The 22402-nt window shown below is 48.2% G+C and overlaps 1 protein-coding gene across 5 annotated transcripts in view; it reads right to left on the reverse strand.

Annotated features, from left to right (window-relative positions):
* LOC119379545 (rap guanine nucleotide exchange factor 2) overlaps positions 1–22402 on the reverse strand; it is a 493626-nt gene that overhangs the window by 295567 nt on the left and 175657 nt on the right. The window contains exon 1 of one of the 5 annotated variants that reach the window (XM_037648839.2): positions 15091–15340. The exons of the other annotated variants lie outside the window; for them this stretch is intronic. Within the exon in view, the coding sequence (XP_037504767.1) occupies positions 15091–15176 (86 nt within the window). The 5' untranslated portion in view covers positions 15177–15340. Of the gene's footprint in view, positions 1–15090; positions 15341–22402 lie in introns of those variants that run through there. 5 annotated transcript variants of the gene reach the window in all.

The following is a 22402-nucleotide window of genomic DNA, read 5'->3' on the forward strand; positions in this document are numbered from 1 at the left end:
GCCCGCGGTAATCAGAAAAAAAAAGTTCGCCGACTACTTATTTTCCTTATCCGAGACGTGGGGCCTGTAAAAAATTGGGGACACGAACCGGCTATCAACAAATGAGAGTCTCAGGTGAAATAGTTACCGGCTATGTAGTCCAGGCTGACCCCGTGCCTAGCTGATGCAATGTCACCACCACCGCTACCACCTATTAGCTCCGGCAGCACGCGTCCCGATTCTGTTGTGCATGCCATGAAGAAGAATCGATTATATGACGAGGAGTTTTTGTTTCTCTCGCGGTGTACTGGGCACAAGTATTGTGTGGTGTGTCCTAACGCGGTCGAAATGTTTTTTAATGCTGTATTTGGAAACTAAGCGAATTAGAAGATCAATCAATGCTGCCCCCGCCACTTATCATCCCTACCCACTCCCAAGCAAGCTCAACGTCTGGCTACACATTTTCTTGTATGCGGTGCAGCGGCTCTCATTAAGAGCTTGGGATAAGGAAACGACGCGTTATCGATGACACGAAAAGTGTCATCGATAACGAACATACACAGAGGCCTAAATTATGGGGCAAGCTATCAATGTAGTTGCGTTGTCTTACGCGAGTGACCGAACCATAATGACGGCCGCCAAGCGAGCAGAGCGCTGGCAGGATGCAAGGGATAAACGAGTGAAACCCACGAACAATAGAAAGGAAGGATTGCGCTTCTGGACTATGCTGTCCCAACATTACCCATAGCCATCCAACGTGCGACAAAAAGAAAAGAGCAAACGAGAGAGAGAAATAGCGTAGAGATTAGGTTGGACGAGGCCAAATGAATGAATGCGCGCGTAGAATTACGGCTCGAAGCAAGATTTACGCGAACGTCTTCTAGTTTCCTCGCGGGGATTTGGGCAGCGGGCCTTGATTCTCAGCCTGCGGGGCTCCTTAATTCACCGACACTCCGTTATTTTCCCGCAAAAGGGCAGCTCCGAGCGAAATCCGAAGCGCACGCGCGCGCGTGCATAAAACGCCATAATCTGGCGGCGCCCACTATCATCGTCGACTCATCCGCCACGGCTTCTACGGAGATATATCCTATATACCACACACACAAGCACGTAAAGCACGCAGCAACACGAAGAATACAAAAAAAAAAAAGAGAAATAAGTAGAACAGAGGAGAGGGTCGCTTGTGGGACAATGCAGCCCTTCTTTTCCTCCCCCTTCCCGTCGGGATTTCATTACTACGTCGGAGGCAGTTCCTTGATCTTACTCGTACAGCGGCCGAGCGCTGATGAGTTTGCCATCCGATACTCAGTGTGGGTCCTTGCGTGTGTGTGCGCGAGTGTGCCTGCGAGTCTGCGCGTGTGCTGGAGGCGGTGGATAGTCGAGAGAAACCGAAGCTTATTAAGCGCGAGCGGCGTGCAAGAGGCTGCCCGCGCGACTTTGTGTCTCCCCCCTCCCCCTCTCATTTTCCTCATCTATGCCGTTTGGCCCCTTCTCCCAATCCCCGTGGGTCATATTTCTTCGTCGCTGCTCTTCGCAGGGTTGCGGCAGAGCCTTGCGACGACTCTCTTGCATGCAGAGGAGCGCGCGCTGTGCGTCGGAGCCGCGGGTTGCGTCTCGCGCTAGTTGGTGCTTTGGGCTTTTACCGTGGCTTAAGCAATGAAGATGGACGCCCGTGGCGCCAGATGCAGCGGCGGCGGCGGGGGCTCGCGGTGTGGTCTGGCGCCTTTTTAGCGCTGATAAAGGCGGCGGTCGTTGCTCCCGGCGCTCCGAGTGGCACGCGTCCGAGAGAGGCGGCGGCAAGGGGTCAAGAATAGCGGCAGTTTTTGTTAGTGCCGACGCCGCTACCGGTAACAGGTGTGGACGTTGTATGCGGCGAGAACACAAGATTGGGCTTTATCCGAGAGCATCAGTGGAGGAGTTTTCCGGTGTGCACGGCTTCCCGCGGCAGCTTCGATTAAACTGCCGCATATGAAGATTACCTGTAAGTGCGGGAAGTTCTGGGAGAGAAAAATAAGCTGATACGAGTTGTAAGCATTTATTTAGTTGCAGTCATATATATAGAAAAGAGACGACAAGGACGTGGAAGGCATAAGAGAAATTAATAGCTACGCTTAATTTCATGAACTATAGAAGCAATAAAGAAAACAGAAATGAAACGTCAAAAACGACGCGAGCCTCGGAAGAGATGCGGCCGAAAAGGAAGTGTCGACTAGGCACAACAGTCAAAAACTTACTCTATATCGACTAAAAAATGTGAAGAAAGAAAAAGCAAAGCAAAAGTTTAGACAGAAAGTTAAAGAAGAAACAGTGCGGTCGAAAACCGAGTTGCAATTTCTATGCACGTAATATTTGAATACGTGCTCGATCGATAAGTTTCCAATTATAACAGTGTATCCAGGAAATGAGTTTCGGTGAAACTGCAAACAGGTCTTCTGAGCGGAAACGACTTGCCGAAATGGCTGTGTATGCTTATACTGCAGTAAACTGCATCGTCTTCGAGGAAACGTAAAGAGTCTTAGCCAGAGCCGTATTCAGCACTGCTTTGTGAACGGCCGGCACGTCAGTATACGGTACCTAACGGGCTGATGACGAGACGTTGCACAAGATAGCGACCAGTCACGAGCCAGCTCTTTACAACGTAACGGAAGTTTTGTAACTCACCGCTGGAATTAAAGGCTATATATATCGGAGGTCGAATATCGAAAAGAGAGCGTGCGTCGCGGGAGAAGGATATGTGCGCTGCTTTAACGCATGAAAAATGAACAACAAAAACAACAATAAAAAAAGAAAATAAGAAAACAACTGCTATGACATATCCTTAAACTTTAATTATTATTAGTACACGGCGGCTGTATTCTTGGTTGACCCCTTTCGGGCATATCAGTTCACGTTGATTGGCTAAGTCAGCGGAAGTGGATATGTGTGAAGAAAGGAATGCCCCCTGCGCATGCGTATCAGCGTTATCTACAGGCGCTGCACAATTTCCGAGTGCAATGACAGGACGCAAATAGGTCCAGTTATGTATTGAGATGCGCGCTGCGTCATGCAAATATGCAAAGTGAGAATGAGGGAGAAAGTAACTTAGGTTCATTGACTAGAGTTTCCTATACGTAGTTCTGCCTCAGCTCGCATGGCATGCCACAACACCATAGCACAAACCAACAAACGTTGTTCGCGACGGGCTGCTAATATTTATCATTTTCCGCGTGTCTGTCCACATATCCTTCCTGCATTATTCGCGCATTTTCCAGCGTATTTTGTTATCGCAGTCAATCAGCAAAAACGAAAATGTGCGTATCTGTGACGAAAAACAAAAATCCGAAGAATAGAAGCACCAATCTGACCACGCCGTGTTCTCAGAAATCGATGAGCAGGCGCTAATTTTCTGCTGATATATTAGCAAAATCAGTCAAAACATTTTCTTGTTTTTTTGCCACGAGTCTCGGCTTTATGGCCGATCAATTTGCCTATAATGACAGAAAAGCCGTGCATGCTGCCAGTCGCAGGTGGTGAACGTCCATCACAGCCTGCTAATGAAAAGAAGCCAGTCTCTCCTGGTATAAGCGATCACTTGTAATTTAAAAGTTCCGCGCCAACAGTGCGCGAGCTTAATAAGGTCGATGTACTCCACTGGTGGCAATATATAAGAAAGCGGCAGATTGAAAGTATAGAAATTAGCGAATTCTTGCACTGAGTTGAACCAGTAAGAAATTTTAGAACGAGACGTACAGCTAAGAACAAAACATGGCAGCGTCGTTTTCCGTTCATCGGCCTCGATCGAGATTGTTTATGTGAGTATATGCCATGTCTGCAGATAATAATAATAATAATAATAATAATAATAATAATAATAATAATAATAATAATAATAATAATAATAATAATAATAATAATATAATAATAATAATAATAATAATTTGAAGGCTTTTACGTGCCAAAGCCACGATATGATTATGAACTTGAAGAAAAGCGAGCAAATTCACGGGACATGAGAAAGAAGCAAACGCCCACAACCCCGTGAATTTGCTGGCTTTTCTTTAAGTAACATGAACCAACTGGCCCAGATTTCGGCACTTCTGCATGATTATGAAACACGTCGTATGGGACTCCAGATTAATTTTCACCACCTGTGGTTTTTTAGCGTGCACTGAAGTCGCACAGTACACGGGCCTCGAGCAGTTCAGCTTCATCGAAATGCGACCGCAACGGCCGGGATCGAACCCGCGTCTTTCGGGTCAGCATGCCGAGAACAGTAACCACATCGCCACCGCTGTGGTTACCACGCCTGCAGAGGCAGCCTTTAAACAAGCAGAGGTCGCGAGGGGAAGACAGACAAAAGTGAAATGTTTGGTATTACGGAGAACTGAAGATAATATAATGCCACATTTTCGGTTGAGTTGTTGTAGTATGGGGAAGAATTTCCAGAATTTTCGTTTTCTGCAGTGGTTCTTGCTATTCAGGGGCGTAGCCAGAAATATTTTTCGGGGGGGGGGGGGGGGTTCAACCATACTTTATGTATGTTCGTGCGTGCGTTTGTATGTGCGCGTGTGTATATACGCAAGCAGAACTGAAAATTTTCAGGGGGGTTTGAACCCCCCCAACGCCCCCCCCCCCCCTGGCTACGCCCCTGTTGCTATTGATTGGCATATACTGGGCATCAGCATTGGCTTGAGTTTTCTATATGAACCATTCTGTAAGTTTTTTTTTTTGTCACCGAAGGGGATGGGGGCAACACATTATTCGTCGTAGTGGGCGTCAGAAACCAGTATATACAGCTGCTGCAACATTGAGCAATTAGATCCCTCCCTCCCTTCGCGTTGCAGATCGTCAGTCATAGAGTCCGGAATCTACGGGGAGGTTCACAGCTGATATGGTTGAATAGCTCTAGTGGCAATGGAGTATTGCGACGGCAGGGTAGAGGAACGCAAAGCTTATACTCCTTGCTATGTAACATGTACGGATCGTGGGTACCCATATTTCACGACCGAATCGCACAATAAAATCTGAAGTTGCGCCACTCTACGCAACGCGTACGGACCACTCCGACCGACACGCGTCGCGACCAGGGAACCACAAAGAGGAGGGGTATACAGCGTGACAGAGGGCTTGGACATTGCGCATTCGACCGCTGTTTGTGCATGCTTCGCCGATCTCGACAGCGGCGCCGCGACAAGGACACAAAACTACGGCAGCAATCGTTGTGGCAAGCCGTGAGCGACAAACGCGCGATTATGCGGAGCAAAATGCAGGAAGCGCCAGTCATTTTTTTTATTTATTATTATCACGTCTATGGCGCCGACGACGCGGCAACGTGGTCACGAAAGACAGCGGCTGGGCCTCCGGCAAAGATGCACCGGCGCACAAACGGTGCGCTTCCTGTCTGGTGCCGCTACGTAAGCCATTGTGACCTGCCTGCTTATACACCCGCATGCAAGCTCTATGGGGTGTTACGCCGCCTCGCGTATACACGCACGCACACTATTTTGTCGACATCTCGAGCACGGATCGCGCCGCGTTCGGCGCGCTGGAGGATATACTCTATACGAGTGCGCAGTGCTTGGAGGGTGTACCAGACGTATAAGTGCGCTGATCGATAGAACGACAAGGCCCGTGCCCCCCGTTTAGTCACGGGTAATTTAAAGCACGCAGCCTGGTCATGGTTCTTTCGAGAATTCAGATCGCCCGCATTAATAAATGCGGTCGTCATTTTCTTTCTTTTTTTTTTTTAACAGCTAGGTCCGTGCATGCTGTTGAATATGCAGCATACATACAGATTATCACTTTTGACTCACCACCCGCCACGGTGGCCTAGTGGTTATGGTGCTCGACTGCTGACCCGAAGGTCGCGGGATCCAATTCCGGCCGCATTTCAATAGAGGCGAAGTGCTGGAGGTCCGTGCACTCAGGTTTAGGTGAACGTTAACGAACACCTGATGGTCAAAATTTCCGGAGCCCTCCACTACGGCGGCCCGCATAATCATATCGTGGTTTTGGGACGTAAAAAACCCAACTATTAGTATTATACTACTCTTGACTCAGTCTTAAAGCGACAGTAATGAGAAAAAAGTTGAGCCGCTAGTAAATTACCATTTTTGAATGATTTAGATGATTCTGCAGCTCGCTTTGACGTCGTATATTTTGACGGAGTCTGCTTACGCCTATAGTTAATCTATCGTCGGTAAACATGGACTGTTTAGCAGCTACAGGCGTGAAACCGCGCTTACCTGCTAAGTTACCACGTCGGGTGGCTTCAGTCAAACACTAAAAATAAGGTAAAACATTTAGCTCCATTCTCTCATCTATAATAATAAATTCATTGCATTAAAGCTTACGAAAATAAAGCTCTCAACGAATACTTGATCAATGTGGTTTAGTGTTTCACTTTAGTGTTCCTTTAGAGCATGTTCTGGCACTATTCGAACGTTGTCGATCGCTGTCGGGTCCACAAGGCAGCCAAGGCGTAATTTATCAATTTTGAGGGCGGCTCGCCTGTGCGAGCGCCTTTTACTGCGCAGTTCGTGTGCCTGGCGCGTGGGCACGCATTTTCCGTATCTTTGTTATCTATTTGTTTTTCTCCCACATTTCTCTTCCACTTTTTCCCCCACAGCGCAGTGTAGCCGACCACATGTTTTTTTCCCCCTTCCTCTTAACGTCCAAGTCAGTAGTATACGGTACAGAGTGTCCCAACGGCTTACTCCCACATCAGCTTGTAGAAAGAAACGTCATATAGTTTCTGGCGAATCAAAGCCTCAACATCTCTGTTCCTGCTGAATGGCTTTGGCGAGTCATGAAAACATGAGCATCAAAGCATACTGCACTGCGTATCTTTTAACGCCACTTCCGCGCACAAGAAAATAATATACGCGCCTAAAGCTGACTAGTAATGACGGATTGTGAGTCGTGAGCGCCAATTTACCGATGCAAATAGGTTATCTCCACCACCTTCGAGCAAAATAAGTTGTCGCCAAGGGAAGGAACGTGTTATGCCGGAGGCTGCTAGAATCGCTAATCAATCAACCAATCGACGCCAGCCACGATGAACTGGACAGCAGGAACCATGCATCCCATTCATGCACGCTCGTTACGTCCCGTACATGGCTATATAAGTGACGACGGCTTCCTGTCCAGCTCAGTGAAGAAGGAACGCGGTTCCGAAAGGTCTCGGATTTCTTCAGACTTCGTAAGTGACCGCGTTTCGTTTCATTCTAAGCCTGACCCGATGAACTTTCGTCGAACGCTTGATTACGTTGCCTTCGAGCAAATAAGGGCGTTTCAAAGCTTACACATATGAGGGCGCGCTGGCGGGCTACAGCTGGTTTGGCAATGCTTACCTAATTACGTCAAACGTACGTCCTCGTGATTTATGTTTTATGTATGTAACCGCGTCAATCATGCTCGATTATTGTTCGTACGCATATAGTGCGTACGACCAATAAACGAGCTACGAAAAAACAACAACAAAACGAAACAACGTGGTTCAAGTGCAGCTGACTTTCAACTGAAGGTTATTTTTCGCATGGCAATGCAATGCATATCGCATAAGACTTTTACAAGCGACCAAGTGCATCGCTCTTTCCCTAAGTCGCTATTTTCTTTCTCTCCTCGTAAACGAGCTATTAATTACTGAAAAACAAATTTGTACGACCACGTTTCGCGTCGTCACTGATTATACTGAGCGCATAGCCTTTTTTTTTAAAAATTTGAACTGAATAATTAGAGTAAGCTTCAAAATAGCGCGCACGATGCCCTTATCAGCGCCGTCTCTTTCGCAGAAAAGAAGAAATAAACATATGAAGCTCGGCACCAGAGGGGTACTACCGAATGAAAGAAGGAAAATAAACAGGGCACATATTCAAGGATCAAACATCACGTCCGCTGTACGTGCTCTAGCATGGCGTCGTACTCGGGAGAAATGAATTATACAATTCGCTAAGCACGGACCAAGGCCGGCGTGCATTGCAGCCAACAGAGATAAGCGAGGAACCGATAATCCATATACCATCCAGAAGCTATTACACATAGCAGCCGCTTTGCGATTCCCATCCCTCTCGTGAAATTTTGAGCATGACCTCGGAGCCTGCGCTTCAGCCGTGAAAAGATATATGATCAAATTCTGGCAAACACAATACGTATATAGTATACCTTGCGGTATGGCATAACAGCTCACGACTCGGCCTTTTCACGCAATTAACTTGCCAAAGGTGTCGAATACGTGGCGTCCCCGCAGCTTTGAAATTTAAGTTGGTTTTGACGCAAATTAAGCGGCGATTACGGTTAGATGAGCCACAGAGCGCTGCATCTCTCTCAGAAAAAGTCGTTTAATAACATATAACTGTGAACTAAGATCACATGTAGTTGACGCCATCGACAACCTCCTTCCGCCACATCACACTAGAAGAGCCTGGCACCGCTCTCGGTTCGCGAGACTCCACTTTGGGCTCTAAAGCATTGCGCCGCTACAGAAAGAAATACATTAATCAGCCGCCCGTATATACGAGCCTTGAAACTAAAATATTTAGAGCAGTCGATCATCGCCGAAAAGAAAAAAAAAAGACCGGAAGAAGGCACGAATAGACCATCGATAAGGCTTAACGGAGGCTTCAGTTAGGGTTTTGCGTATTTTAGTCAAAATGAAACAAGAAAATGCTCCCGCTGCATGTGTTTCTTACAAAGCACTTGTGCAGGAAATTTGTTCCATTTCTATGTAACAGTCCAATTCTATTGACTCTTGGGTGGAAATATTCAACGAAGGAGAGCGAATGAGCAGCTGAGGAGAGCGAGCGAACAGAGAGCTCAATTGATGGAGCGACCGCCCCGGAAAGGCGTTGGTCCCGGGTTCGATCTCCGGAGCAGGACGAATTTTGTTTAAACTAGAAGCTTTCCTTTCTGAGAAATCGGTATGGATTTCCTCGTGGCTTCGTGCTACAAACGGGTGGTTGTCAATTATTCCTTTCCGGGTAGTAGTAGCAGTCGAAACTTCATTTCTGACTTTGGGATATTAGGGCAAGGGTGGGTGGGTTCCCTATTCTATCCGCCTCGTGCATCGGTATGGTGGCGCCACCGCTCGGCTCAGGCGGTTGTGCCCTCTCACAAACCCCCATAGGATCCCATGCATATTCAATGAAGTTTGCGATTCCATTGCGCAAAAACAAACTAGCGCCATCTCTCGACAATACGCCACACCGACGACGCAACACGTCCTCTTGCTTCTACTGACTGGCCATGCTCCAAGCTAACTCCTCTCTCCACTTTCTTTTATTTCTTTCGGTGGCGGTGAGAGCGCGCGCTCTGCACTGTGCAGTAGCGCACCCGACAAGACCGGCTGGGCTCGTCGCTTTCGTCGCGTCTTCCTTGAACGTTGGAACGTTAATATTGTGTTAAGGCGGTGGCCACACGTCGGACGATGAGCCCTGATTTCGTTCAGCTGCCATCTCATCAACAGCAATGTTTCAGACGCCTCAGCTGTGTACTTTTGTCCGTTGGTTGCTGGACAAGATGGCCTCCTACAAGACCACGTTTTTCCAAGTCAGCTGTGTGTGTAGTTCTCGGCGTCGTAGCAGTTTGATGACGCGAGGACGTCAACTGGTGCTACATCGTGGGAACCGCTGAAGTGACTGCAAGCTTGACGACATTGTGCCAGAATGTCCTAGCGTACTGTACGCGCACGATTGTGCTACACTTGAAATACCTCGCTTGGCCTCGCGCGTCAACCTGGTACGCCTGTGTGCAACAAGTGTGTTGTTATCGTTGTTGCGTCGATTAATATTGAATTGGAATACCGTTTTTGCAAAGGTGAGTGAAGCTGTAAGTAGTTGCCCTTCTCTATGCTCGCTACTCCTCGAACATTACTTCCAGAATCGCATTTTATGTTTTGTTGCACGTACCAAAGGAGAATATAGCATACGAGATACATTACACCCGAGCGCATTTCCTGTATAAATCTGAGTAATGCCACGCCTGCGCATTTCCTATATACGTCGGAGTAATGCCATGCTCAATTTAAAGCGCATGTGTTAGAGGATTGTGGCTTCAATGGTGAAAGTGATTAGATATTCCGAAATATGTGATTGCAATGCAGTTAGAACTTTCTCATATGTTAACGCGGTCCGTGAAGAAAAAAAAAACGCTGTGTGAATGTTTGTTGGTCATTTGCTAAAGTACTTTCACGCATTATTATGCAGCTGTGTGACGGCTGTTAAAACGTTGAGCAAGTTAGATTTTGGTTTTCTTGGCCTAGTTGAGTGCTACGAGTGTTGGGCGAAGATGAAAACGCGTGTCTTTTGTGCGTTTCTTAAAGGGCCCCTGACAGCCGATTTCTTGTTTGTGACATTTATGTTGTAATAAGTAGGTCTATGTCTTGTAACCACGGAATGACACCGTAAATGCTCCAACGTGATGTCTAATTAATCCTGGCAGCGTTAATTATGGTCATTTTTAGTGGAGGTTCAAAACGCGCGCCGAAAGAGGATAAGAAACTAGCGCCGCGCCGCGGCGGTCGCGCCTCGGGGCACGCGTGATGACGTGCGCTTAGTATTGGGTGACGTCAGCCACGCGCTTGTTGAACTGCCAGTTGGAGAACACACACACGGAGAGCTCACGCTGCCTGCCGACACGCACCGAAGAAGGAGAAGGTGGGACAGCAAACATGCTTCGCAATATACCACAGTGCATGCACCGCGCATATTTCTGTCTGTGACGTCGACAACACTTGCTTTACCTCTGCAACGTCACAAGGGGCCTACGTCTACGTCATACTAGTGGTTATGTTGATAGGAGTTCAAAATTCAGATGAGCACTCAGGCTTACTTTAAAACCAAATTAAAATATCTTAAAGGCAACGCTCGTCACTCATAATCGGTCAGAAGTGCCCCCGCATGCAGGACTATCAAACAACACAAACATCTCGAGTTTCCAAATTCGGTGTCAGGGGTCCTTTAAGCAGGCGTACAGCCGTAATAGTCATTGTTGTTGTACTGTTTGGGGTGTTCAATAAAACAAGAATGCTGTTTTGTACTGCAACAGTTTTTATTTCATCTGTGTTAACAGATCACGCAAGCAACTTTTGGACACATGCACGTAAGAAACGTACGCAGTTCATCGCGCGCACGCATAAAAAGCGGGCCTGTCATTTTAAAACGAATAATATAGAACAATCGACGTAACAGACGGCATGGTTGTCTAGTGGAGCAGCGTCGGCAGTACAAATATCAAACCAGAATGAAAAATGAATAGAAAAACGGCGAGTAACGGGCGCTTTGCCCACGGCTTCTTGAGCCGCGCGTATCCACCTTTCGCCACCGTTCGCCGTTAGTGGCGCCACCAGTACAACTGAAAGCAGCAGCGCACGAGGCGGATAGGGCTCCACTCGCCTGTGTGGCTCGCTGTGCTTGGGCGAACAGAGCAGCTTGGCTCTCCTGATCCTTGCTAGCAAGCCAGACCTCCCACTGCCTCTGAGATGGCTTTCTCCCTAATAAGGGTACCCGAGTTAATTACGGGCGACCTGAGTCTACAAGTCCATGTTATGTGGGGTGAGAGATGACCGCTCCCAACACCAAGGACGTGTGTCCGGGTATTGCGTTGGGTGGATCTTATTGAAGGTTAATAGACTGGGGTACGGGTTAGTTTGTAGCCGGCGCCAGTCCCTGGCCTGCGCCCCACTTCGAGATTGGGGCGCGGTGGGCTGAATGTCTGCTTTTGTGTGTGTGTGCGTGCCTCCAAGATGTCGCGCGTGGTTATCGCAGGCTCTTCGATTGTCTCGATCGGCGCTCGCACACTGATTCCGCGAGCTATACCCTCTGCCCTCTCATCACCTTCGACCCCCGCGTGTGCAGGACACCAAATGAGTGCGCGATGTTGTTGCATCTGTGCTCCTATAGCACATTTGCCGTAATTTTCGATAAAGCTCCGGTCGTGTATTGGCGGCACGCTGACTGCGTTCCGAAATGATCTGGGTAGATATAACCCTTTGCTGCTCCTCTCCAATTGGTTAAACAGCTGCGCCAATCAACGCACGCCTCAGTGGCGTGTGTGGGCAAGTTGCGCTGCTCGCGACTGAAAGGGGGCGGAGCTTCGAACTTTCCTGCGGGTCACGTGGCCGTTCTGTCCAGAGGGCTTAGGACCCCTAAGTGCAGGTACGGGACACGCCTAAAGAAATTACTCTGATCCCTTACGATACTGATTGACTGTTTTCAAACCACTATGTTAGTTGAATAATTCGCATTCCAACAGAACCATGAATGAAGGCTCGTAATTTATTTTTGTTTTTATTGTCATTATTTGAATGATGCATATAGCCAATTTATTTTTGGGATAGAATATAAATCAGATCGGACGGTTTAAAATGTGCAAATCGTTCGCCGTATTTGTAAGAAAAAAAAAAGGCTTTTTAAGGTGGACTGATAATAACAAACTTGAATGACCTTGAAAGTCCGTGCGTGACCTCGAGGAGAGATACGCTTTAGGAAGTGGATATACGGCCGGCATTTTATCGCTCGCAGATATTGTTGCGGCACTGTTCTACAAAAAATGCAGCTTACTAGGCCCTCTCGTCGTTTGGTATGGTGGCGCAGAAGGCTAACGCATCTTGCATCGCTTGGGGGTTGTGAGTTGCGATTACGTTGGTTCGAATCACGCGATTGTTGCCGGCACAATATCCACGCCATACGCATGATAACGCTTAGTATTAATTAAGATATTCTTATAAGTGTCCCTAGACTTTCGTACTTAGAAGGTTTCATTCATTTACGTGCGAAAGAGGGTATGTAGACCTCCCACAACGTCGGAAATAGATGCTAGCAGTCCCTAAGGCCCAACTTAGTTGAAAAATAGCTTGCATTGGGGGGGGGGGGGGGGGGATGCGAGAGGTTAGAGAGTTGTTTTAGTCGTTTTCGAATTATTAATTACCGCGGACCACGCTACGACACGCGCGAAATGTAAATGAAACGACAAATCGTGATACAGAAGGCGTCTGCAAGCAGAGGCACTAAAAGTAACGAGACATTGCTCGAAACAGCACTTAGTCATGCTAAAGTCAACACAAACACATACAATGTATACACAGCCACACATCCAGTTATATATATCACAAGCACAAACGGGTCACGTTGCTTCTTAAAGGGGTCATGAACCACTTTTCCAGGTAATCATCGAAGGACCTCAGTATCGTAGTTTATTGCCTCGCGAATCGATTGCCGCAAAAATTTCTCTACTCCGTCAAGAACGAGCGGAGTTACAGGGTTTTGTTGCGCGCTTTAAGCGCTTTCTTTCTTTTCTCAACCCGACGAGCGCGCTGGAAGCTACACAAGGAAGCATGGCGCGGGGAAAAGAAGTTACGTCCGCGCGCGTCGTGACCTTGAGCGCGCGTGACGAAACGCGATCGCTCTTTCCCGTTGCGTTTCCTGTGCGCGCTAGGGCGGCTCTTGTGTATTGTTAGCAAACTATGGAGCGCAGCTCCGGCCCGTGGTGGCACCCCGTGGCAAGAAGCGCATCTTATCCAAACGCCGCTCTGGATTCGTGTCGGCTGTTGGCGAATAGCATGCTATCTGCTGTTCGACGTCGAACAGCAGGCGCCGGCAGCTCCGAAGAGAGTTGACAGACCTCTGTATGAAAATAGAGCGCCTGAGAAAATGCCAACTTCGCGCTCCGCTTCTAAACTCTCCTTGCCGCGCACGACTGCAAGATTTGGCTGAATTGTTCATAGCAGTGTCCGCTATCCGCAGGATGTGTTTTCTCACCAAGCCCGGGGTGGTTCATGACGACTTTAAAGCGATATACCGACACTTTTACAGCGACGGTTCGCTTGCTTTGATTTTCATTCAAAATAATCGGGGTTAAATCAGCACTTTGCAAGAATGTCCATGAAAAGACACATGATCCACGTAAAAGCACCTCGCGCCCCATATGTAACTTAGATGCTGTCGAATTCGCTGAAGTGGCTACGAATTCGACAGCATAGATAAAATGGGAGAGATGCGCCGCTTCCTTCTTCGGTAGATAAGGAAAGAAAAGCGAAGGCAGGCGTGGCAACGCCGAAAGAGAAGTTGTAGATGCGAAAGAAAATTTCGCCTCTTTTGCCTGGATAGAATTCTCTCATTACATGTCACATAAGGGACTCACATAAAAAAAAAAAAAAACATTAGCGCAGGCGAAATGACCAAGCGGGCACACAGGACAGAACAAGAATTCTGTGCTATGTGCCTAATTCTAACTCTATACCTATCCTACGTAAGACCAAACGGGCATCCTCAGTCAGTGCTTAAAGAATATGTCATACGCATTGGTCCGTTAAATAGAAGAGGTGTCCGAATAGCATCATTTTCGAATCGAGTCCAATACGAATATTCGAGACAAGCAACCTTGAAACACGAAATATTCGTAATTTCCGAAAAAAAGTCATATGAAAATATGAAAAGTTTCGTGCACGCGCTTTTGATGCAGGTAATGCCGTGAACAACTAGATTTCAGCTCAACAGAGAAGCTTATGAATGAGAACCGAATGAGGATACGGTCCTATCTGCTGCACCATTGCAATGTGCACCATGAGAATGCCAGTGATGAAAAAATGAAAACACACACGCACACAGATACATGCAGTACAGAGCGCATGTAGGTCGTTTAAGCAGTTAAGGGTAACAAAATGACATTGCGCACCATACATAGTGAATTTAGCTGAAAATCAAACTGCTCGGTCTCAGTCGAGACAGCGAAATTGTAGGGTGACTAAAGGACGAGACATGCTTAGTCAACGGCTGTTAGCTGTCGGTGATTTCCTTAGTATGTTTGTTCAGTAATTTAATCGTCCTCGTAGCGGACCAGAACCACCCAAACGGGTCTCGACTTGAATCCGTCGTTCTGCCTGCGAACTTCACGAACTGCTGCCCCTATACGGCCTTCCAACGAAACGAATATCCTACAACTCCGATAGGTAAGTACTGTAGTCGAGTACGAATCGAATGAAAATGTATTACGGGTCGTATTCAAAATTTTGAATACTCGCGCACCTCTATTAAATGGTTGAGAAAAAGGTGTATGCATTTCAATTATTCGGAGCGTTATGACTGCATAAGGATATAACCAGGCAAAAACACAAACCAGCTGTCACAGATAACTTACCAGATGGAGAATCTTCTCTTGGGCGTCATGCCTTTCTTGCCCAGGGCGTCACGCACGGAGTTGTGCCTTCTCCAAAAGCCTTCCATGGCGAATAGTGTTCGGTGGTATTTGCCACAGCGGCCGTCAAAAGCAGTACGTCACTTCTCGGCCACAGAAAGTCAGCCGCTCACTCGTACGCGCTTTGTCTTTCTCCCCCGTGCTCTGTCTCTACTGTTTGTCCAACGTCACAAGACGATAGGTCCTTCACGGATGCGCACAACCAAACGACAAAATCCGCGAGGCTTCGTATCTGCAACCGGCACCGGCGCGTTCCCTGTTCTGCGAAAGCCTCGCTCGCTTTTCTGGTGAGAACGAAGCAGCTGCGAAGAGCGGGACGCTTCGCTCTTTAGCGACGGCCCGTACGAATCGCGGGACCGGGCAAATACGGCGTAAACAATGGCAGCACTACAGAAGGCGTTTCGCGGCAACGCGAAGTGGAGACACGGTCGCGGTCCTCGGAGCGGGCGTGAAGGAGTGTCGCAAAAGAAATGCACCTAGGAAGTGAGTGCGAATTGCGCGCAGGCGGCTGCGAGTACATCTTACGGGTGCCACTAGAAGTCAGCGGGCACTCCTCAACGTCCTCTCTTGACGGACAGCGGGAGGGTTCCAGTGACAACCAGAGGCGGCGAAGTAGCAATGTCCTGGAACATGACGGAGTAACGGGAATCTAGCGTCTTGGTTATCTGTATGGGCCGAGCGTCCTTCACTGCGGTGATGCGGAGCGTTGAGAGCTCGGAGCTGTTCACACCAAAGTTGAAAGCATGCCACGAGACGAATGGCACACGCACTCTACTCTTCATTAGAAGCACGTAACGGGTCCTTAGGCAAACGCGAGGACGGCTTTTGAGGCCTCAAACACTCGCGTACCCTGAGCCGGGGTAGCCAACCAAACACTGGAAAGACAATGTCCCAAGGCGAACTTGCCCGTGGAAACGTGAAGGTATGAGGGGTTACTTGCAGCGGTGATTCAAGACACGTGAGCGAAGGACGCGGCTGTGAGCTGGACGGGAGGGGAGGAGAATTAATGTCTGAACCGACGAACGTATAGCCGGAGGGTGCGGAAAGCTAACATCGCAGACACACAAACACACACAGCCGTGACGAACTACGCCGAAGGACAGGCGACGACAATGGGGCAAAGCGTGGCTCTCGTGCAAGATAGGGCCGACTACTGGCGCTGAAGACGTTGACGAAGCGTACCTCCTCCCTCCTCTCCGTTAGGAGAGAAATCACGAAGAGCGATCACTCTCTCTCCCACTCACATGGGGCCCGGGGCGGCCCCGCTTCGAACGGCGCCCGGCTGAGTCAGAGCGACGAGTCGCACGTTGTTTTCGTCCGGGACGTCTTGGTCGCCGCGCGGCAGGCGGCTGTCAGTCAAAGGAATGAAGTCGTCGGGCGATCTTCTCGTCGGAGAGCGCTTCCGCGTGCGAGAGGGCGGCACAACGGCGACGCGACGCGCTGTTGGATGCACTTCTTCCAGGAGGCGAGCGCTGCGTGTGATGAGTCCGGGCAGCTCTTGTTTTTTTTTTTCTTTTTCTCACGACGTTGCTGAAAACATAGGACGACTCCGACTTATACGCATCAAGCAAATAAGTTCCTGAGTCAGGTATACGGCCGTGAACACAAAGCCTCGCGATGGATATTGTTGAGCAAAGTCTCAGAGATTGAAGAAAATAGTCTTATGTACCTAAATCGCCGTTTCAGATGCAATAAGATTCAAGTGAATAATGACAAATCGGAATTTTGACAGCTGACAAAAAAAAGAAATGAAAACAGAACTTGTTTTGGACCACACGAGGCGATTTGCAAGCTACTGCACCTTTCTGTTAAATTACGTTAAGCAGGGAGCACTGGACGAAATTGTAAACAAAGTACTCAACTTTTTATGGTTAAACTCGTGAGAGCTTTTGCAGCGCAGTAAACTCTGTCCTTGGTCCTTGTCTTCCCAACTGTGTCAAGCCTCGTCCGTGAAACCTAAAGCTTCACTCACGCGAAGAACAGTTTAAGAGCGAAAAAAAAGTATATATATATATAACCGCGCTCAACGCCGAGTGAAAACACTACAGGGCCGAGCTTTTTACACCGCCTTCCGTTGGGACGGCGAAAGTGGGCTTTCTCCTCTAGGTGACGACCCGAACAATGCAGCTTTGTCCTTTGAGACAATAGGACGTGAAAAGGGTCACTTGTCGCGCACAGCTGCGGGCGACAGCAAAGTGTTTGTATGTTACTCCGACGACAGGGATGAGACTAACTACCCGCTCTTAGTATCTCATCTTCGTTTTCTCGTACGTGATGCTAGACGCAAACGCTCTCTCTAAGTGACAGAACACGAATGTAAACGAAGTTGATGCAAGCTATGTATAGACAAGTTACGCGTAGGCTTCATTCAAGAAAACTGCTGGACCCGAAGCAAATTCTGGATTCCGAAGCAAATCCTGGACAACCGGTACCCTCGTTTTTTTTTTTTATCGAAAAATGCTTACGGTGCGTAAGTGAGCCGGAGAGCGACAAAACCCTTGTCGTTCGTTACACTCAGCTACTCACTCACAAGCACGCATTCAATCACCTAATGCACACTCAATCTGCTTCCGATAGCACCTCCCATGAACGAATCATTAATATGCTAAATTATTTCACCCATGCAAATCTCATGCGCTGCTGAAAGGAAGAATCCTTGGAATAGCGCCACGCGTAAAGAGTGGGATAAACTAAAAGCCCGGGAAATTAGATTTTTTTTTTCATTAAGTTAAGGAACCCATCAGTTTAGGAAGGCCTCATCTTATAAAAACCCTGGTGGCGGGGATGTTGAACTATGAGACAAAGAAGAACGGATCGCTCTCTTCGAGGACAAAGTGAGAGGGGAGACTTATTGTGTCCGTCCAAAAATAAACAGAAGGTTGCCTCGAACAACTTTATGTTTATTTTCGCTGAAAAGCTCGTGCCACGCGCCTTAGTTCGCCATCAATCATTGTCGAGGTGTTTCGAGAGAATCGACCAAGGTGAACGGTGCGCCAGACAAAACAAAGTAAACGAGTTAAACATGCTGATATGACGCATAAGACGGCCACTTTCTCGATGCAAACCTTTCGAAAAAACGATTAACCAATTTTTCTTTTTTATAAACGACAGTTCATCTCACCGGTAGGGACAAGACAGGAGATGGGAGCGGAAGAGACACGATGCACGCCGTGACACTAAATTGCTGTTGACAGAAACTCTACCGGAAGCAACGGCGAATGGCGGGGTGTCATCAACGATTTCTCGCACAGGGCTCGCAAAGATACCGACGAAAGATCGCCGACACGGTGGTTCGGATGGAAAACGTCGCTGACACTTCAAAGTCTGCGAAGCGACGAAACTGTCGACGAGAGTGCCGGGAGAGGGGGGTTCGATGCCATTGACGACAGCCGACGACGCATCGCTTGGGTCCCGTCGACTCGATGTCCAACAATGTCCACTCGACGGCGACGACTGTCAGCGACGATAACGACGAGCGGCGGACGCCGCAACGTGCCAGCCAGAGAGCGGCACTTCCGAAAGCGCGCGCTTAACCGCGAGGAACGGATAGGAGAAGCACGCACCACTAGCGCTACGCTACGCTACAACGTCGGCGGGAGGACGCGGAGACGGGAGCGACCGCGTCCGGTGCAGCGGTGCCTCGATCTCCCCGCGAGCGTCGAGGGGCGCAGACACGCTGGCGGCGGTTCGAGAAAGGGGGGGGGGGGGTACCGACGCGCACGCCGCTGCGCCGGTCGACGAGGAGCCAGCCGGCGCTGCGATCGAAGAAAGCCGGCGGCACACGGCGGCGGCCAATGCGAATCACCGCGAGCGCTATAGACGTTATGGGAAGCTAAAGGTCGCCAGTGAAAACGCACCGAGCCACACATTTCGCGGCCATGCGCGCTTGACGGAGCACGTCGTGTGAGACTGCGTGCGACCAAGCGACGTGCGACGAATGGTGATCGATTTCAGGACGCTAATCGTGTAAACGGCACTACACGTGACAGATGTCGTTGCTTCAATTTTTCCTGCGCTCTTTGTGCAAGTGCCGGTTGACTGATAATTGTATATTAAGTGCGAAGCATTTCTTCGCGAACCCAAGGCACTTTGAGCGTTGCTATCTATCTATCTGTCTATCTATCTATCTAGCCGCCTACGTCTGGGTGCTCTCGTGATCGCCTCCTTAACTTGGTGTAGACAAAAATTGGCAAGGGAGGGTAAGAGGATTTGACGAATATGACTGTCTGGTCATGACATGAATAACGTGAAAATCCTCTCACTTACATCGTCAGACCCTTTTCTCCAGACAGGTGTGGCATTGTGGCACATACCCGTTGACCACGGGCCGCGGTGTACGAGTATGCGCCACATGTGATTTACATTTTATATCAACCCAGGAACGGCGAGAACAGACATTGGTAATTTAAATGCGAGAGCGTGAAGAAAAACAGACATCGGCAGCGTTGGCCCGACGAATGCAAAGAACAAAAATCAGCATCCCAGCAGGAATCGAACCCAAGCATTCTGCGTGGTAGTCAGGTATTCTACCACAGAGCCACGCTAGATCTATAAACTGGTTTGGAAAAACACCCTATGCAGGCGTAACGTCGATGCAACTTCAGTCGTGGTTGTGGTGCTGGCTATCTAATTTGACAAGAAAGCAATAAACACTACATATGTACTCCTACGATACAGGCGTCATATCACATTAACGTCTGTGGTTCCAGTGTTGGCACTGCTTTTATAGCAGTCTAATAAACATTGCATTTGCATTTCTATGATTCAGCAAGCTATATTGAAGCATTGCTCGACCCCGGAGGAATACACAAACGAAAGTTACTATGATATTCACATGATTGCACCATAAAGTGGACCCAGTTTCGATAATACTGACGTATGTACGCTAACGTGAGGGCTCACGTTACGTCAGACCATAAGTTACCCCTTAAGCGCCAGTGTTGTCGGCGTGCCTGGTAAGAGCAAGATGCGCACACAACTACTACACTTACAAAAACGCGTCGATCCACCTCGTAACGCTTGACTCAAAGCCAAAAAAATGCAGCATAGAACCACTGGCTGACTGCTTCGCATGAAACCGATTCCCACAAGACGTGGGATCTGCCCAATTTTTAGCATTGGCGAATTTTTGGAATGTGGGGTTTTGAGTACCTTTCAATTACATACTCCTCCAGAGATAAGAAACCTTAACCTAAGTCAACATTCGAACGTGTAGCTCTCTATCAACACGCGTCGGCAGGAGGCGAGATACAGAGCCAGTTGTCGGGAGATACGTTGAGGTGGTGCTGTGTACCAAATGACACAAGCAATTGATTATTATGTAACTTTCTTATATAAGTAACCAAAGCACCAAGTAATCCAAACGTACCGTGTGTGTACGCTCGAATCACCGCATCGCGTCGAAGTATGAGAGATAAAAATCCAAAAGCCATAAACAAGTTGCGAGTCCAAGGAGCGTGCTGCTTAGACGATGCCAGCATGCCACTGAAACATCTACATAGAATGTGCGCGTGTGGTGTGGGTATAATGCGTGGTGGAAGTGATTATTGCAATCGCATAAAAAAGGATCCTTGCGCGAGTTACGCCACTACAGACGAATTATTTGTCCAGGCGAACATTATTTGAGAGGAATTCCAATATTTGAGAGGAATTCCAAATTAACTGATTAATCACATTAATTAACTTTTTGTTACTAAGTTTAGGGTACCCTGTTTATGCCCGAAATGTTGGAGCGAATCGTCATAAAATGGTGTATATACAAAACAAAGTAAAAACGCATCTCCCCCCTCCCCCCTTTGAGCTTGCAAATCTCGATGTGGAAAAGGTGTAGTTGGCTCAGGACATGAAATAGTACACAGTTCAGCGAGACATCGGTGTAGCGTTATCGCAATTTCTTATCAAAAGGTGGAGTAACGGGTAGTTACGAATTCTGGCAGAAATCCGCGGACATCAGTACACTTCAAAATAAACCACTTCGTCACCTAGATGATTTCTTTTCTTTTCTTTTTTTTTTGATGCTAAGAAGACGCAGAAAGCCATTGCGGCGATATAACCGATATCTTCAGACTGGAGCGACTAACTCTTAACGGAACGTGTAAATCTGGAACAAGCAAGAGAAAAGTGAAGCGCTTCACCTCTAACCAGGACGCCTCGGCATTCCTTAAACTCAACCCGCGAAGTTTCCTTCCGGTTTCAGAGTAGGTCGGAAAAAATGAATAAAGGAAAAAAAAAACATCCGGCTCCTGCTATACATTGTAGACTAGCAACGATGACTCGGAACTGCCAACTACACGAGGGAGAACGGAAGACCGCAGACGAAAAGTATAAATAAATGAAAGACATTCTTGTTATGCATGCACGGCGCGTTTCGGGATTGCGACGCTCCGAGCCTTTCACAGTTGCGGCGAGAAAGTAAAAAAGAGATAAATGAAAGGGGGGTGGGGGACGAAACTAGAAAAGAGCAAGACGACGCGGCGCAACGCGGCCGCCAGCTGTAAACGCGTGCACGCATATTTGCCCTCTCGAGCAAACTCCATATGCAGTGATTACGGTGCAAGCGCTCATCTGAGCGGTGATCTACGCAAATTATATCACGCAGCTCAACCGCGAGGCCGAAGCAGGCCGATCACGTTACACCGGCCACGTTTGAGGCCGGCGTGACATCGAGGGACGGCGCGAAACAGTTTTTTTCTGAAAGAGGCGCTTTTGAGCCTCATTTACCGATTATAATCAGCGAGCGTCGACGCGGCAAACTGCGCTTCGGTATACGTTCAAACAGCCTTGCGTGTGCGTGGTTAAAAGCGTTCTAACAACCGTCCTATTTTTTTTAAGTGTAAGAAACAAAGCAAACGAGAGAAAAAGAGAGAAAAAGAGAAGGGAGTAGATTACCGCGGAGGTTAAAAGACACAACGTGCCTCTACAGAGACATTTCCATCGTAGTTCAACCGTGACTTGCGCTAAACAATAGAGAATGTTCTTTTTTTCTTTCGGGACTTACCACGTACGAATATAGTGCGAGAGCATAGATGCTTAGCCAGAAACATTAGTGACACGAAATACCAGAAGGAAGTGAAGCGTAACTTTTCTGCTTGTTACGCACAACCCGTGTTCACGTACTACATAACCCACCCCCACGCTATCCGTGGCAACACTGGCTATAACAGGCGGTTGCAAATGAGGCGACTCGTATAAAGAGATGTCCAGCGAAGCGATGCGCCACTACGGTATGCAAGTCCTGCACCCGACATTCGCGAAA

The sequence above is a fragment of the Rhipicephalus sanguineus genome, chromosome 1 (genome assembly GCF_013339695.2).
Source record: "Rhipicephalus sanguineus isolate Rsan-2018 chromosome 1, BIME_Rsan_1.4, whole genome shotgun sequence".
NCBI classification, from domain to species: Eukaryota; Metazoa; Arthropoda; class Arachnida; order Ixodida; family Ixodidae; genus Rhipicephalus; species Rhipicephalus sanguineus.